The sequence below is a fragment of the Littorina saxatilis genome, linkage group LG13 (genome assembly GCF_037325665.1).
Source record: "Littorina saxatilis isolate snail1 linkage group LG13, US_GU_Lsax_2.0, whole genome shotgun sequence".
NCBI lineage: Eukaryota > Metazoa > Mollusca > Gastropoda > Littorinimorpha > Littorinidae > Littorina > Littorina saxatilis.
Genome location: NC_090257.1, coordinates 637,201 through 655,900, shown reverse-complemented (window position 1 = coordinate 655,900; position 18,700 = coordinate 637,201). Strand labels below are relative to the sequence as shown.

The following is an 18,700-nucleotide window of genomic DNA, read 5'->3' as shown; positions in this document are numbered from 1 at the left end:
GAACTTTGCCCGTGCATGGCGAACACACAGACAGACAGACAGACAGACAGACACAAGCCGTATATATAGATATAGATACCGAGAGAGTGCTGTTACGCCCCATTTTGTCGCATCGGCAGGGAATATCTCTGTTTTGCCTTAGAACAGTCCTTGCCTTCAAGACAACAACCTATGCACTCCCACCACCAAATAAATGGTTGTGTAAAAATCATCAAAATTAAATTTCCGAAATCGTTTAAAGAAAATTTCATCTTATTCCTTGTCGGTTCCTGATTCCAAAAACATATAGATATGATATGTTTGGATTAAATACACGCTCAGAAAGTTAAAACGAAGAGAGCTAGAGGTACAGTAAAGCGTGCAATCGCTACCGCGCCAAACAGGCTCGTCACTTTCACTGCCTTTTGCACTAGCGGCGGACTACGTTCAGTTTCATTCTGTGAGTTCCACAGCTTGACTAAATGTAGTAATTTCGCCTTACGCGACTTGTTTCTTTTGTCGCCACCCTGATTACGGCCGGTATGTTTTCATTGTTGGCTTAGCTTGACAGTGTGCGCCTAGTGCAAGCTGCTTGCTTAGCTTGACAGTGTGCGCCTAGTGCAAGCTGCTTGCTTAGCTTGACAGTGTGCGCCTAGTGCAAGCTGCTTGCTTAGCTTGACAGTGTGCGCCTAGTGCAAGCTGCTTGCTTAGCTTGACAGTGTGCGCCTAGTGCAAGCTGCTTGCTTAGCTTGACAGTGTGCGCCTAGTGCAAGCTGCTTGCTTAGCTTGACAGTGTGCGCCTAGTGCAAGCTGCTTGCTTAGCTTGACAGTGTGCGCCTAGTGCAAGCTGCTTGCTTAGCTTGACAGTGTGCGCCTAGTGCAAGCTGCTTGCTTAGCTTGACAGTGTGCGCCTAGTGCAAGCTGCTTGCTTAGCTTGACAGTGTGCGCCTAGTGCAAGGTGCTTGCTTGTTATTTTGTTTCTTTTCTTTTATTTGGCAAAATAAAACAAATGATACAGATGTAGCCAAGTGGCGTACCCCGTCTCTCTGTGTGTGATTATCTCCTGCCCGACCCAGTTGCCTCCCCTGTCTATAGCTATTCCCTGTGTGTGTGCTAGTCACATTGGGTTTACATTTAAATAATGCCCTTTGTGCTAAGAAATCCCTAACTTGAAATGATGAGAAGCAGCAGCGTAACCTCTAACCATCAGTGCCTAAGGAGTGACTAAATAATACCTGGTTGTCTTTGTGCATTGTACTTTATTGTGTGTTTACTATCGTAGGGTAGACTCCGACCGGATGCATTTCTAATCTCTTATCTCAGATTTAGGTGGTCGTTATGTAATGTGCCGCCAGCCTGTCTGTATCGTTGGAACGGCGTCTTGTCAAGTGGGTGTCATTTCTTTTGACAGGGTACATTATAGAAGATGCCAGGTGGCTTGGAGGTTTTAGTCTCTTACCCCCCCTTCTGTGTATCAGCTTTGACACTGCTTGTAATCTAATGAGCCTTATCCGGTGTGCGTAATATTTCCGGTGCTTGACACCGACCCGGCTTCATGCCTCGGTAACGATCCCTTTCATTGGGCAGGCATCTTAAGACGACACCCCCCGTTGTCTGACACCGGGTAGTCTTCCTATTGGCTATCGGAAGTGACCAGCCTTTAAAAGAGAGCATTAGGCTAGGTCAGCAGACGCGTTTAGTGAGACCGATCATCGAGTGAGCTGGGTGCTGCTCATATGTTGTTGTCGTGAAAGTGTCGAACCTCTGCCCAAATTTATCGCGACTTGTGAACCTGTGCTCTTGTGTTTACTGTTTCAAGTGTGCTCACTGAGGAGAATCTACACTGCTTTCTGGTGTCTCCTTTCTGGTGTCTACTTTCTGTTGTTTGCTTTCTGGTGTCTCCTTTCTGGTGTTTACTTTCTGGTGTCTACTTTCTGGTGTTTGCTTCTGGTGTACGTTAATTAAAAGTCACGTTATCGCAACATCTGTCTTGGCGTCTCATTTATGCTTCCTGGCCTATTCCCCACCTTCCACTCCACCCTATCACACAGAAGAAAAATGATTCAAGGTTTGCAGATGCTTAGTGGCAGTAACATTTGAATCGAACATTATTTTGTATTTACTCTATACAAATACGGTAGAAGCGCGCGCGGTTGAACAAAAGTCTTTGATGTGCGGCCGGTTACAGAACTGTTGACATTGATCTTTTTGCGGCTTCACTTGAATCGAATAGCCTTGATGGGACATTTCGCTTTAGACGACATTTTGAAGGTTTTCTTTTCAACTTTTTTTGGTCACCCTTATTAGGCCTGGTGTGTTGTTCGTGTTTGCTCAGCTTGAAAGTCCTCGCTGATTGCATCTTGCAAATTGGTCATTTCGTCGACAAAGTAAAATAGAAAACAAAGAAATGGAATGTATGAGTTGTGATCTTTTACTATTGTGTAATGTTAGCGGGAAGGTGTGTCAAATGTGCTTTGCTTGACAGCACGCATGTTTACACACACACACACACACACACATCATACACACACACACACACACACATCATACACACACACGCACCACAAACATACACACACACACACACGTACACACACGCACGCAAACACACACACACACACACGCACGTACACACACACACACGCACACATATACACACACAAACAAACACACACGTACACACACACATACACACACACACACACACACACGCACACACACACACACACACACACACACACACACACACACACACACACTCGTTCTTAATGAAGACACTCGCACTCAGAATGTGTACTTGGTACAACAGTTTATTTTCAAGGCGGCACAAAATGCACAAAGCTCATTCAACATTCCATTAACAAATGTATGTCGCAAACAGCATACGAAGTCTTTTCAAGGAGAAGAACAAAAGACCGGAGGCAGGAAAAGAATAATACGCGTATGATCCGCATTCCTGTTTTCTGTCACTCATTTTGATTCCTCACCCAAATCGATTGGAGTTTTTGCCACGAAGACAGCACAAAACCAAGGCAGATAACCCCATTTTATTCAACACCAATTCATGCATGGCTTTCCTCCCTTGTCACGAAAGTGTTCGGTTCATTGTTTAAAGGCTAACTCCGTCTCGTAAAAACAGTTCGCTTCCTCATCTCAGATATAGTCAGGCTTTTACCTGTGATCCGACCATCCCTCCACTTGGTCACATACAACACAATCAACAGCCTGGGTGTTCTCAGACCACAGTGGGATTTCTGTTGAAGAATTAATTTCGTAAAAGGACAGTAGATCGGGTTTTCGTATATGAATTAATTATAACAATTCATATCACCAAAGCAATCTGTCAGGGTGTTAATTTGTGGTATGTGACCAAGTGGAGGGATGGTCTTATCCTGTGTTAAAGCCTGTGCAGATCTGAGACGTTGAGGCGAACTGTCTTCACGAGGCGAACTGTCTTCACGAGGCGCACTGTCTTCACGAGGCAAACTGTCTTCACGAGGCGCACTGTCTTCACGAGGCGCACTGTCTTCACGAGGCGCACTGTCTTCACGAGGCGCACTGTCTTCACGAGGCGAACTGTCTTCACGAGGCGAACTGTCTTCACGAGGCGCACTGTCTTCACGAGGCGCACTGTCTTCACGAGGCGAACTGTCTTCACGATGCGAACTGTCTTCACGAGGCGCACTGTCTTCACGAGGCGCACTGTCTTCACGAGGCGAACTGTCTTCACGAGGCGCACTGTCTTCACGAGGCGAACTGTCTTCACGAGGCGCACTGTCTTCACGAGGCGCACTGTCTTCACGAGGCGCACTGTCTTCACGAGGCGAACTGTCTTCACGAGGCGCACTGTCTTCACGAGGCGAACTGTCTTCACGAGGCGCACTGTCTTCACGAGGCGCACTGTCTTCACGAGGCGAACTGTCTTCACGAGGCGAACTGTCTTCACGAGGCGCACTGTCTTCACGAGGCGAACTGTCTTCACAAGGCGAACTGTCTTCACGAGGCGCACTGTCTTCACGAGGCGAACTGTCTTCACGAGGCGCACTGTCTTCACGAGGCGCACTGTCTTCACGAGGCGCACTGTCTTCACGAGGCGCGCTGTCTTCACGAGGCGAACTGTCTTCACGAGGCGCACTGTCTTCACGAGGCGCACTGTCTTCACGAGGCGCACTGTCTTCACGAGGCGAACTGTCTTCACGAGGCGCAGCAGGCACTTTGGGTGTGCGTCTGCTTCCATTTCTTCCCCAAGAATTACACAGAAACAAATTGACATGCGAACTATATATCGTATAAATAGCATACAAACAAAATATTAATATCAGCATTGTAATCATTCAAGACAGTCCTGCGGACAAAAGCCAAGAAGGTAACAGTTTCAGTGGCCCGCAGAGCAAAAATGTAAGCACTTAACACACGTGAATGTTCGCACGATACCAAGTTCATACCAAGGCATGTGCACATGTTATGAACATTTAAAGGCAACTCTGCTACTGTTCCCATTGCTAGAATTATTTCGCACTCTTCGTGACATTGTTGGTGACCAGGCACCTCCAGACTCACGCATACGCGTGTCCGTGGTATCTGTTCTTGCTGCCAGTATCATAAATAATCATGACAATGTGTTTTCCAACAATGCTGCTAAAGTTTGGCTCCTTTTGTCAACATCGACGAATACGATGATAATGATGATGCCGTCCTCGACGACAATGACAGTGACGACGACAGCGATTATGATTTTGGCAACAGTCTGTACTAAACTCGGATTCTTGGGACGTTTCCTTCAAGAATATTCTCACAACCCTTGGAGTATGTTGGAAGATTAAAGTGCCACATATCGAGGATAAATGCACATGTTCATTTCGTCTCCCCACAGCTCTGTTGCCAGGTGTATCCAACGTGTTGCTCGTTGTCACTGTGAGCGACTAGCCATTGCAGTTCCCTCATAGGCAAAGAACATGCGGGACAGGACCCACCATCATCGTACCACACAAGGGAGTTCACTCTGTTTGTCATTGACAGTTCATCGCCACCTGCACTACATCTTGAAGAGATCATTTTGAGTTTTGTTTCTTTGCTTGTTTTTTTCCTAACATAGAGGGGGAATCGAGACGAGGGTCGTGGTGTATGTGTGTGTGTGTGTGTGTGTGTGTGTGTGTGTGTGTGTGTGTGTGTGTGTGTGTCTGTGCGTGTGTGTGTGTAGAGCGATTCAGACTAAACTACTGGACCGATCTTTATGAAATTTGACATGAGAGTTCCTGGGTATGATATCCCCGGAGTTTTTTTTCATTTTTTCGATAAATACATTTGATGACGTCATATCCGGTTTTTTCTAAAAGTTGAGGCGGCACTGTCACACCCTCATTTTTTAATCAAATTGATTGAAATTTTGGCAAGGCAATTTTTGACGAAGGCCGGGGTTTGGTATTGCATTTCAGCTTGGTGGGTTAAAAACTAATGTGTGAGTTTGGTCATTAAAAATCGAAAACTTGTAATTAAAACTATTTTTTTTATTAAACGATCCAAAAACAATTTCATCTTATTCTTTGTCATTTTTTGATTCCAAAAACATATAAATATGTTATATTTGGATTAAAAACTAGCTCTGAAAATTAAAAATATAACAATTTGTGATCAAAATTAAATTTCCGAAATCGATTTAAAAACAATTTCATCTTATTCCTTGTCGGTTCCTGATTCCAAAAACATATAGATATGATATGTTTGGATTAAAAACACGCTCACAAAGTTAAAACGAAGAGAGGTACAGAAAAGCGTGCTATGCAGCACAGCGAAACCACTACCCCGCTGAACAGGCTCGTTAGTTTCACTCCGTTATGCACAAGCGGCGGACTACGGTCATTGTGAAAAAATGCAGTGCGTTCAGTTTCATTCTGTGAGTTCCACAGCTTGACTAAATGTAGTAATTTTGCCTTACGCGACTTGTTGTTTGTTGTTGTCACTGCCAACACTTTATGTCACAACCAACAATTGTGTCATTCTGCGTGTGCTGAAAGAAACGAGGCACAGCAGTAAAGTCAAATCTGCTGTTTCTTAGTCTTGTGCTTTATGCAAAGCACTGTGGACAAATCCACTAACACACATCTGTCATATTTCCTCGCTTGATTCAAAACACTGGGGAAACTGTCCACCACAGCAAATCTCTATGTTCAGCCAAAGAACAGTCCTCGTCGTCAAGACAACGACACAATGTGTCCGAGGTGTAAGTACTTGGCGAGGTTGCTATATCAGTAGTTCACTCACAAACCAGTGATCCACATCGTTACAGGCGACATTATTATGAGGCAAGTTTCTTCTGATCGTCCTTGTTTCTAGTCCATTCAGCTAAATAAAATATTAAAATGATTTTTAATTGTGAAAATTGAACAGCACAAAGGAACTCTGCTTTTGGAGTCCGAAGCCTCTTAGCTTTAACTTCTGCAGTCAAATCTCAGACCTTACACGCAGAATATAAAGTGCCGCCTTGAGTTTGGCCAACACCGCAGGCTATCATGCATGTATTTCACAACCTACAGAGCACGTGCTATACATAGAAGCCTATCTGTTCTTCACGTGTATTGTTTTTAGACAGAGGGGCAGTGGGGCAAGTGTCAAACTTGAGCGGAAACATCATCTCGGGCACAGAAGATATTGACGAAGAGTTTGATGGCGATGTAGACGGGGTGGGGGAGGAGGAGGGGGATGTGGACACACGCGAAGAGACAAGCGCTGCTTTTAACCGAGAAGAAGCAGCAGCAGCAGGTGACAGAAGACGACTCTCGACGTCACATTTTGGCGGTGACGTAGATGCGGGAGGGACGTCATCAAAACAAAACGTCACGCGTCTCTGACTCTTGCTGCTGCCGCCACTACTGCCGCTAAGGTTGCTGAGCACTGAGTGGGACTTGGTGCGCTTGAAGTTGTGGAGGGTGGAGCGAGGGCCCGCACAGCTCCTGTCGTCATAGCTGCACGTGCTGGCCTGGCTGGGCCCCGAGTCGTGGCTGTCGAAACTGACGTCAGACCCCGAGGCGCTGGCGCAGGACTCAGATGACGCGCGGTCGCTGCCGGATGACGTAGTGCTGCTGCCGCCGGAGCAGTGAGCCGTGACGTCCAGCAGCACCTGGTTGCCGTCATGGTCAGTGGTCAGCCAGCAGGCCTCGGAGATGGGCTGACAGACGTTGGGAAATAGAGGCACAAGCCGACCCAGCTCCGCGACCTTGAACTTCAACCTCACGCTCTGGCGGGTCGAAGGTTGAGTCGAAGTCGTCGGGCCTTCCCGCTTCAGCGCGAACTGGATGTCGAAGTTGATCTGCGAGTGCACGGTGAAGAGGCAGAAGTCGTCTCTGAGAAGGTCCGGCTCGAAACCGAGGATGAGTTTGTAGAACTGCACCATGTCCAGCCACGTGTCGTCCTTCGTTTGCACCACGATGCGGATGTGTTCCTTGCCATAGTGCACCTGCCGCACGCTCCACAGCGGAAGGTCCTCCGAGAGGAAGAAATAGTCCAAGGATTTGGGGTTCAGGTTGAGATTCCTCCGCGACGCCCTCTCGCAGTGGTGCAGCTTCCAGGGAGCTCGCTCCATGCACTGCCGGACACTGTCCACTCTGCCGCCAGAGCAGGTCTCTTCCTCGTACAGAAACAGCACCACAGACACAGGCGGCGACCCTTCCTCCAGCCTCACTTCGTCGTTGGCGTTGTTCCGAAACACCGTCTCCCCTTCGTCGATGAAGTGCTGACCTCCCCGAAATGTGGAAAGATTCCTGTGACGGTTGTTGTTGACGTTGTGCTTGTTGACCAGTATCCCTTTCCTGGCACCGGAGTGTTGCTGGTGGCACTTGTTCGCTGTGTTGGAACTGACCGTCTCCCTCTCCGCTGCGTGGAAGAGCCTGAGATCCGGATCGATCCAGCCGGTGAGGGCTTCGTACAGATCCAGGAGAGGGTAGACCTCGTGCGGATCCACCGAAAGTTCGAAGGTCAGTCTCGCTGGGTCTCGCAGAGCCATGACGTCCATTTCCGAACCGGAAGCGGAAGAGGCAGTGGAGCCGCTCTCGAACATGTCTACCTCCGACCGAGAAGAGGCAGTGGAGGACGCCGTGCTGCCTGCAAACACACCAACAAAGAGCATCTTCAGTCACTGGACATTTGGTTCTGTATTTGTTCTACAATAGAAAGTCAGACAGATTGACAGACAGACAGAAAGTCAGACAGATTGACAGACAGACAGAGAGAGAGAGACAGAGACTGTAGGGAGAGGGAGAGAGAGAGACAGAGACAGAGAGGAGAGACAGACAGACAGACAGACAGCTAGAGAGAGAGAGAGAGAGAGAGAGAGAGAGAGAGAGAGAGAGAGAGAGAGAGAGAGAGAGAGAGAGAGAGAGAGAGAGAGACGCACAGACCGAAAGACAGACACAGACATAGAGAGAACACATATTTGCGTATATCTGTACCAGCCAAAGACACATTTGAGTAAAAACAAGTAGTAAATAAACGGGTTCGACCATAATTATGAACTTGTTTGGAATAGATCCAATCTCTTTAAACTTTCCTGAGCCGTGCTATGCACAAACAGCATAAGACGAAGAAGACGAAGTAACACAAATACACGCTTCACTTATAAGCAGGTCTTCATAAATCAGCATACCACAATCAAAGGCTGAGACATACAAGCAAACTCCGAGATAAAGCATTGGCCTCCATATTGTAGCAACGATGGCTTGCCATACTCGGTTCTCGATTGCAATCATAGGGTTAATACAGCGCAAGTAACGCGATGGGGAAAGTCTATGGTCGACCAAATGAGGCAGAATCAGAGGTATCGTGTTTGAGCAATGGTCAGGACTGAAATCATTGCTTCCTTTATCGCCCGGGTGGAATGTACTCCTGTTTGGAATGTCACTCCGGGTATAGTACCGTGTAAGGGTGGAGGGTGGAGGGTGGAGGGTGGAGGGTGGCATTTAATGATAAAGGAAACTCTGCTTGGTAGTACAGCATAGGAATTGAGAGGAGGTGTAAGTGTGTGTGTGTGGGAGGGGGGAGTTGGTGTGTGTGTGTGTGTGTGTGTGAGCGCACACGTATCTGTATGTGTGTGTGTGTGTGTGTGTTTGTGTGTGTGTGTGTGTGTGTCTGTCTGTCTGTCTGTCCGTTTCTGTCTCTGTCTCTCTCTGTCTCTCTCTGTGTCTCTGTCTTTGTCTCTCTCTGTCTCTCTCTGTCTCTCTCTGTGTCTGTGTCTCTGTCTCTCTCTATATATATATATCTCTCTCTCTCTCTCTCTCTCTCTCTCTCTCTGTGCCTGTGCCTCTGTGTGTGCATGTCTGCGTCTCTATGTCTGTCTCTGACAGAACCAAATTCCAATCTAATCGAACTATGGGTGGCAAAATCTAGCACATTCCATTCCACAATCTTTCTCAGCATGCTGCTAGTTCACGCTATCTACGAGCGCTGTTTGAACAGACTTCGGACTCTCCTGACACACGACTGCTATCAATACCTTTCAATCGCATACGGATGAAACAGTGGAGTCGGTGTCTATATCAAGCACTGCTAACTGTATCAATATTGATAGAGTCGGTGTCTACATCAAGCACTGCTAACTGTATCAATATTGATAGAGTCGGTGTCTATATCAAGCACTGCTAACTGTATCAATATTGATAGAGTCGGTGTCTATATCAAGCACTGCTAACTGTATCAATATTGATAGAGTCGGTGTCTATATCAAGCACTGCTAACTGTATCAATATTGATAGAGTCGGTGTCTATATCAAGCACTGCTAACTGTATCAATATTGATAGAGTCAGTGTCTATATCAAGCACTGCTAACTGTATCAATATTGACAGAGTCAGTGTCTATATCAAGCACTGCTAACTGTATCAATATTGAAAACGAGAAGACTTCGCAGGGCATTGTTGAATTGTTATTTTGGTTTTTGATTTCGATTTTTTGGCAAAAACAACATCTGTACCGACGTTTGCAAAGGTCCTCGCAGGAACATCTTTTTCTTCTTAAAATTGTTATCAGGATGAATCACATTGTTATCAGGATGAGTCACATTGTTATCAGGATGAGTCACATTCTGACATTTGTTGATTGTTTGTTTACCCATGCCACGCCAGTAGAATTTGAAATAGTTCCCTTGGCATTGTGGAATGTACAAAAGGAAAATACAAATGTTTTACCTTTTTGTCGGGATCGAGGTCCAACGATTGGCAATTACAAAAAACGAAAGAGAGATGTGTCTTTGCTTGTCGTGTTTAATATCCACAGCGACTACACAATTGTTGACATCGTCTACGAAGAAGAAAGAGGGGGAGGGGGAGGGGGAGGGGGAGGGGGAGGGGGAGGGGGATGAGTGTCAAACTGGCCCTAAAATGGCCACCTTGTGATAACTAAAACTGTCCGCTGTTGAGTGTGTTGGACTTGTGACGATCTTTAGACTATTGATGTCTCAGTGTCTTCATCCGCATAGTGACGTGGACATTTATGATTATGATTAACCGTACCCCTCGCCACTCCCTCTGTGTGCGTGTGCGTGCGTGCGTGTGTGTTTGTGTGTGTATATACGTCTGTGTGCGTGCATGCGTGCGTGCGTGCGCGTGTGTGGTTGTGGGTGTGCGTGCGTGTGTGCGTGCGTTTGTGCGTGCGTGTGTGCGTGCGTGTGTGTCTGTGTGTGTGTGTATGTGGGATTTTTTCGGGAGAGATGAAAAGATTTCTAATCAAAATAAGGATCTGTAAGTCTTCCCTCATTCAGCCTTGCGAATGCGTGACTAAACAGTAAAGGTGTTTACTGCAACACCATCAATGACATCTCGCTTTAGAACACTCTCGGGTCAAAACATCGGCACATCAAAGCCAGTCTGACCCTCTTGACGTCACATTCACTTCTTAACACCGGAAGAATGGGAGTCAGTTTCTGGGATTCTCCGCTTCCGGAAAACATGAAAACCCCAAATGGCCCCGCCATAGAAACGTTGGACTGGTATCAGTTATCTTAAACAAACTAAACTCAAATAGCCTCGCTGTCTTAACTGCAGATTGTATCCACCAAACAGTAGTAGGATCTATCAGCAAAACGTATCAACTGAAATATTCCTCCGACTTTCTTCTTCAAAACGGTGCAGCTTCTTCGTAACTCACAAAAGATTTTCTCCTAACTGCTGCAATTCAATCGTGTTTGGTTTTCAAACTACCACAAAACTGATGCGTCGTCGAGAATTGCCTTTAACGAAAAACAGTTTTGAATCTTCGTGTTCTGAGTAGGCTGTTACTGTGTTCGAAATCGCAAAGTATAATTCTGTTCTGCGCATGCTTAATGAAATAAGGCATACTCTTGTTTCCTTGCAATCAGTAATCAACAAATCCCTATTTCCTTGGCCTGTCTTATTAAAAACAAATGACACCTCTGTCTCAACATGAATAACCACGTCTTCGATTCACAGGCCTGTTGTTCTCTCAACATAATTAACCAAGTCTTCGATTCTTTGGTCTGTTCTTTCCTAAACATAAACAATATGTTCTTTGATTCGTTGACCTGTTCTTCCTCTGCGTAAATAACCAATTGATCCTTTGGCATGTGTTTTCCTCAACATAAATAATCGGTTCTTTGGCCTGCTATTCCACAACATCAATAACCAAGTACTTGATACTTTGGCCTGCTATTCCACAAAATTAATAACCAAGTACTTGATACTTTGGCCTGCTATTCCACAACATCAATAACCAAGTACTTGATACTTTGGCCTGCTATTCCACAACATCAATAACCAAGTACTTGATACTTTGGCCTGTTCTTTCCTCAACATAAAAACTAAATCCTTGAATCTTTGGCCTGTTCTTCTTTCAACATAGGTAACCACGTTTTTGATTCACAGGCTTGTTCTTCTTTCAACATAATTAACCAAGTCCTTGAATCTTTGACCTGTTCTTCCTCTACATAAATAAACAATTGCCAGCCTAAACAATCTGGATTTTGTTGTTCTTTGGGCTGCTACTCTACAACATAAATAACCAAGTCTTGGATTCTTTGGCCTGTTCTCCCTCAACATAAAATACGTCTCTGCTCCTTTACCTTGTTGTCCATTCATTAACCTTCAGGCGCCGGAAAGGCAATAAAGGGAGGACACAGGTTGAAAGCAAGACCCAGTTACACGTCCTAATTTGCCAACAGGATTAACGCCTAAGTCACTCCTTTTCACACCCCTTCACACCACTTGGAAAGGTTCCTGGAACGGGCGGCAATGAGTACTCAGGTAAACATGAATATGGAGCAGTTATGACACCGTTCAAAAAGGGCTGCTACTTGCTGTTAGACACTGTTTTCAGCGATCAAAAGCGGCGAGCTGGAAACCTGATACTGTTTGTTTGACTTGTAACCCGAGAAAATCAGCCAAGGGGAGCTAAATACACAGGTGGCCAAGTGGAGAAGACAATTACAACATGAACGCCGACGCAGACCTTTTTTTTCTTTCAGAGAGAAACTTGGGCGTCTGGTTCAATCCCACCTTCAACATTGTCTAATCTGAGCTTCAACGTTTACCACATGACTGCAACAGGTTGTTGCTGAAGTTATTTGTTGAAGGAAAGAAATGGATGAAACCACTTCATCATTTGATGTCATCTCATAAACTCCCACATATTCCATCGATGTTGTTAGCATGTGGTTTATAACGCTGAAAGGAATGTAATCAGATAAAATTAACGATTGATATTGTTGATGGCTAGATGGAGTTGTATGTCTAAAACACAGTTACCTTTGTCTTGATAAACGAACAAAGTATGTTGACGACTTAGGACGACTTAGGACGACTTAGGACGACTTAGGACCTGCCTTAGCTGACTAAAAGGGAGGGGGGGGGGGAGGGGGAATAATTACCACTGACATGTGATACGTCAAGAAGAAGGGGAAGCAGAGAAAAAGGAGGAGGAAGAGGAAGAAAATATGTGTCAGTGTTTCCTTTCCACATGCAGCCTATTTTTAGACTGATTGAAACGTGACTGTAGTTTAAAAAGAATTTCTCATTACAGCACAGAAGACACACAGTAGACCACTACAGTGACCCCCCCCCCCCCCCCCCCCACAGCCCCCTCCCTTTTACGACTCAAGACCCTAGTTTTTTCTTCAGATTTTCGGAATTAAAAATAAAAAGAGAGAGAAATTACAAAAAATGAGAATTCTAAATGTAACTCCCTATTCCAACCCACTCCATTTCAAGACCTATTTTTTCAGATTTCTGGAAGTCATTAAAGGGAGGTCACTGTATTCTCAGCAGAAAGCCCACGTGACTATTGCCATAGCAGAAGAGCGTGTGCTCCTGTTTGCACACGGAAACAACTCTCTCGTCTCTCCGGTCACGATATCGTTTGGCACACCTTCGACAGACAATCAGAATCGCTTAACGTTCCATTGTGCCATTTGCTTACTGGCTTTCACTATGGTGAACAGAGAGAGCTAGAGAGGGGATGAGGAGATAGAGGGGGAACAGAGAGAGAGAGAGAAAGAGTGAGAGAGAGAGAGAGAGAGAGAGAGAGAGAAAGTGGGAGAGAGAGAGAGAGAGAGAGAAAGTGGGAGAGAGAAAGTGGGAGAGAGAGAAAGTGGGAGAGAGAGAAAGTGGGAGAGAGAGAGAGAGTGAGAGAGAGAGAGGGAGAGAGAAGAGATAAGGCAACAGGTAGAGACAGACAGACAGACAGACAGACAGACAAACAGACAGACAGACAGACAGACACAAGGGCGTACAGATAGGCAGACACACAGGCAGGTAGGCAAATAAAAAGTCAGAAGGACTTCCATGTGCATGTACAGCTTCAGGTAAACATGAAACCAACAGACAAACAAACATACACACAGATGAGACCTTCATCATATCTGTGCATTCTGGCAGGATCTAGAAGACACCAAACCCTACAAATGAAAATAAACGCCAAATATTAGATTAAAATAGTCATGGGTTAATCACAGATGAAGCGCGAGAAAGGGCTTGTAGAAATGAGTGGAAACGTATACGCATCATATTATGCAGACACAGAGCTTGAACGTAGACTCAAATTGTACAAGTTCATGACACCATTTAAACATTTAGAAATTCGTATGTTGATTTTGGTGGCTAGTATCCTGATCACTGGGGTGGGTTTTTTTTTAATACTTTTTTTGTTTCTAATGTATGTATTATTTATCTACTTACTTATTTATTTTTTAGTTATCTACTGGCATATCTACTTATTAATTTATTCGTCTATTTAATCGTCGTTTAGGGCACAGAAGAATATTTTGTCAACAGTACCTGGCTTCTACCTCCAGCTCTTGAACTGTTCAGGTTTTCCACAACAATGGAACAGTGCCTTCCTTGAGACAGCCTCACAAACGTACACATGTATGTAACTTTAAATCCGATTTAGTCAGGTTCGCAGTGATGTCGTTTGAAGCAAACCCATGGTCTAAGCTAACCGTTTGAAATAAGGGAGGGGGGGGGGGGGGGGGGGGGGGGGGGTCAGCGGTGAGGGGAAGAAAGGGGGGGAGGGGTGGAGTCGGGGGTAAAATTTCATTTCAAGTCAAGATCCAGACGTCACAAAATGCGGATGACGCACAGTCCTCACCACGTAAACGAGGCTCGCCATCTCCAATCTGCCCAATCTCTTACATAGGACAAGACCATCCCTCCACTCAGTCACACACGTCCACCTCCTGCATGGTGTATGCATGGTAGACATGATTTAATTGTTTAATTCCGTAACTGACAAGAATCCGCCTTTCGTCATAATCATAACGATCGAATGTCGGTTACATTTTAAAAGTCGTCAGACACCGGTACCAATGTATCTACCAAGTTGATTTATAAAATAAAGAAATCAAGCCCGCACACACAGGGCAGTGCCTTTAAAGGGAGATAATCTGGATCACTTAAAGTGTTCCTATTCAGGTGGGTAAGCACCACTTAACTCTGCAATAGCTCCCCCCCCCCCCCCCCCCTACGTCATTGTACACAGGTGGTGAGCAGCCATACTTTCTCTTCAGCGCGAGGACAACGCTGTCACGCCCTTTTGCTAATCACTGAAGAGGAAGAAGAAATGCGAGGGGGGGGGGGGGGGGGTAGAGAAGGACGGGGAGGAGAAGGAGGAGAAGACGATGAAGGAGAAGAGGAAGAAGGAAAATGAGATGTGGAGGGGGGGGGGATGAAAGGAAGAAGAAGGAAATAGAGAATGAGGAAAAAAGAAAAAAAAAGGCAAACAGACACGGCTTCACAGATAATATATACATACGACAGACAGACAGACAGACAGACAGACAGACAGACAGACCTTACACACTTTCAACTCCAATAAACTTACCAAAATGAAAAATTCCATTGTTGTTGGGGTTTGTTGATGTGTTATTTGTAAACTACAATATCCAATGAACATGGAAAGCACACATGCGTACATCCACAGTTTCATGTACGTGTCCACACCGCGCGATCTGTCACAACTTAAACCACGAACACTTACACTTTCACAAATTTAAACCACATACGGCCAGACTGGCCACTGTCTGAAACAATTCCAGGATTTGTTGCTATAAATGCAATCCAGCGGGCAGATATTCTAGACTAGAAATCCGCTTTAATTATAAATACATAAGCAGCCAATCAACACCGCCACTGTGAAGGTGTTAAAACTCACACGTGCAACTGGATACTTTTGGCATCGTTTGGAAATCATGGACAGTTGGACCCAGCTGCTATGTACCCATGACATTCTGCGAGAACCTCTGGTCCATAAATCCGTTAGAATGAAAAATATCAACCACCAAACACTGACACTGTTACCGCTTCAAACGTACATGCAATCACTATAGTCACCGAATGATCAACCACAGTTAGAACCAATTTCTGGCAATTCGTGCAATTCCACGTATATTCTCTTGCTTCGATTTTCACTGCGTTTAAAAATAGCAACCGCCAACACCAACACGGCTTCAGAGCAGACGCACTGTCAATCACTATAGTCACCGAATGATCAACCTCAGTTATAACCAATTGCTGGCTATTCATACAACTCCACGTATAACCACTCGCTTGGATTTCCACTGCGTGTAAAAATAGCAACCGCCAACACCAACACTTTCACGGCTTCAAACAACACGCACTTGCAATCACTATAGTCATCGAATGATCACTCACAATAATAACCAATTGCTACAGCCATTCCCGTGTATCCTCTCGCTTTGATTTCCACTCAAAGTTAGCAACCCCCGACACTGACACTTTGACGGCTGCAAAACACACACACTTACAATACTCCTTTCGTCATCGTTTAGAGATCATTATTAGAACCTGTTGCTATAAGCAGTAACCGTTCCCGGGCTTCCAGAAACGGCGGTCCTGATCCTAGTATGACGCACACACCTGTGTCTGATCTATCGATAGTAGTGGCAGTCTGTATTCTAGTGCAAACACTCCAAAACAAGCCCACACCTCGGTATAAGACAAAACCAACCCTGATAAGTCTCGTCAGGTCAGGTACGACACTTCAACACTTCACTCCGCCTTCGCTCAGCTTTGTACAGTAGTAAGGTAGTGAGCGCTAAGCCGACTGAGGACGAGAATATTCCTGACGATTTACTTAATTTTTTTTTTTGGGGGGGGGGAGGACGAGAGGAAGGGGTGCAAAATGCGGGTATGTCTCTAAAGGTTGGTTTAAAAAGTGCATTAATTAATCGTTGATTGGTACATACACGATGCAGATATTCAGAATCAATAACAAGCTACAAGCTTATAGTGGTGGTACAAGCTACAAGCTTATAGTGGTGGTACAAGCTACAAGCTTATAGTGGTGGTACAAGCTACAAGCTTATAGTGGTGGTACAAGCTACAAGCTTATAGTGGTGGTACTAACGTTTTCTTGGACACAAACAGCAGAGATAAGATCGGAGCAAATTTTTCCAAAGTTTCGTTTTGTAATTGTAATTTTTCTAAGTAAAACAAAAAGTAAGTCGAGACGGAAGGTAGTTCGTATCTCTTTTCTAAAAAAAACCCCACCTAAGATCATGTAGACACTTTAACAAGAATGAAATAAAGAAAAAGAAAAATACCATCCAAGGTTTCCAGGCAAAGAATTGACACTGACGCAGCTTTGAGCATAACAACAACAACAACAATTACACTGACTAATTAAGCTACGAGGCACAAGATCGTCCACACTCCCACGCGAATCTCTAATAACAAAAAATACCTCCTACTCCTACGTCATCCACGTCGAAAAAGGTGACAAGATATTTTCTTCGGACATAAGCTGACTCTCGTGAGGCTTATATGCCCCCGAAATACCTTCCCCCGAAATACCTTCCCCCAAAGCTGAGGACAATGTCTTGTCTGTAGCACCATTGACGACCATGACAGGTCTGTCCCGAAATACTCTCTCATTAGTCAACACTTCATCCCACAGGCGCTACTGTATGCAACTATCTCTGTCATACTTCTGTGACTGTCCAGGTAGCTTTTGCTGCTTCGAGTTCGGGAGATGCGCTACTGCATGGAACGAACTCATGTCAGAAAACACTTTTACAGTATCAAGATTATCTCTGGTACGCTACTGTACAGATAGCTTTTGCTGTTTCGAGAGACGCGCTTCTGTATGGAACGGACTCACCAAGGAACAGTCAGAAAACACTTTTACTGTATCAAGGTACTGTCCAAGCAGTGTGTGATGCTTCGAGAGACGCGCTACTGCATGCAACAAACTGTTTAAGGAACACTCACAAAACACTTTCAGAGTATGATCAGGACTGTCTCTGTTACAGTACTAGATATATCCACGTAGCTGCTGCTGCTTGGAGAGGCGCGCTGTTAATGAATGAATGAATGGTGAAAGTGGGTGTCAGTGGCAAACTGTGGCTTGTATGTCTACGCACACTTATACATACACGCCAGAAAAAAAGGTCGCGTCAAGCGATATCAAAACATCAAGTTAATGTCGGCCTACAAATGAAAGATCGACACTGAAAACCTGGGAGACTATTAAAAACTTGCTAGCCAAAACCCGTACAGCGAGAAGGGTCGAGCTGGTCACGAAAATCCTGTACATGTCATAATGAAGATTACTTCAACAGGCTTTAGCTTCTTGGCTAAAACAAAAAATGGAGAAAAGCACCACAAAGAGTTGCTCAGTAAATGAAGTGTAAATTTCTCCAGAAATTATTATTATCGTTTTCAGTTTGTCATTTGATACCATGTCACAACTGGCCAGCGCGTGTGGCGCAAAAGGACCGACAGTATGAAACAAACACACACACACACACACACACACACACACACATACACACACACACACACACACACACACACACACACACACACACACATACTGTCCCCTTTTCTTTTTGAGTTTAACTCTGGTCTGTTTGAAAGTTGCGTTGAAGGCAATGGTCTGTTTGAAAGTTGCGTTGAAGGCAAATGGCTTTCCGAGGAGACGGCAAGGGCGGGGTGTGCTGTCACAACCAAACATTCAACTTGCTGGCAGGAAATTGTCCCAACAGAGACTTTTGAATTTGTTGTTTCTGACTAAACGTCTCTCTCTCTCTCTCTCTTTCTCTCTCTCTCTCTCTCTCTCTCTCTCTCTCTCTCTCTCTCTCTCTCTCTCTCTCTCTTTCTCTCTCTCTCTCTCTTTTCCCGTCAATTGTGTATTTGACCAAGATTTTAGCGAAGGAAGGGAGGAGAGAGGCAGGAAAAAAAGAAAAAAACTATTCCAAGAGACAG

General features: G+C 45.1%; 2 protein-coding genes across 2 annotated transcripts in view; both read right to left on the bottom strand.

Moving 5' to 3' along the window:
- Window positions 1-2,778: 2,778 nt before the first annotated feature.
- LOC138946211 (sporozoite surface protein 2-like) lies at window positions 2,779-5,467 on the bottom strand. Its single transcript, XM_070317727.1, has one exon. It carries the CDS (start codon window positions 4,311-4,313, stop codon window positions 3,288-3,290), a length of 1,026 nt encoding a protein of 341 aa, XP_070173828.1. The 5' UTR covers window positions 4,314-5,467; the 3' UTR covers window positions 2,779-3,287.
- Window positions 5,468-5,659: 192 nt separating this feature from the next.
- Window positions 5,660-18,700, bottom strand: part of LOC138946210 (protein FAM124A-like) — a 66,766-nt gene continuing 53,725 nt past the window's right edge. Inside the window, exon 4 of the mRNA XM_070317726.1 lies at window positions 5,660-8,076. Within this exon, the coding sequence (XP_070173827.1) occupies window positions 6,521-8,076 (1,556 nt within the window). The 3' untranslated portion in view covers window positions 5,660-6,520. The remainder of the gene's footprint in view (window positions 8,077-18,700) is intronic.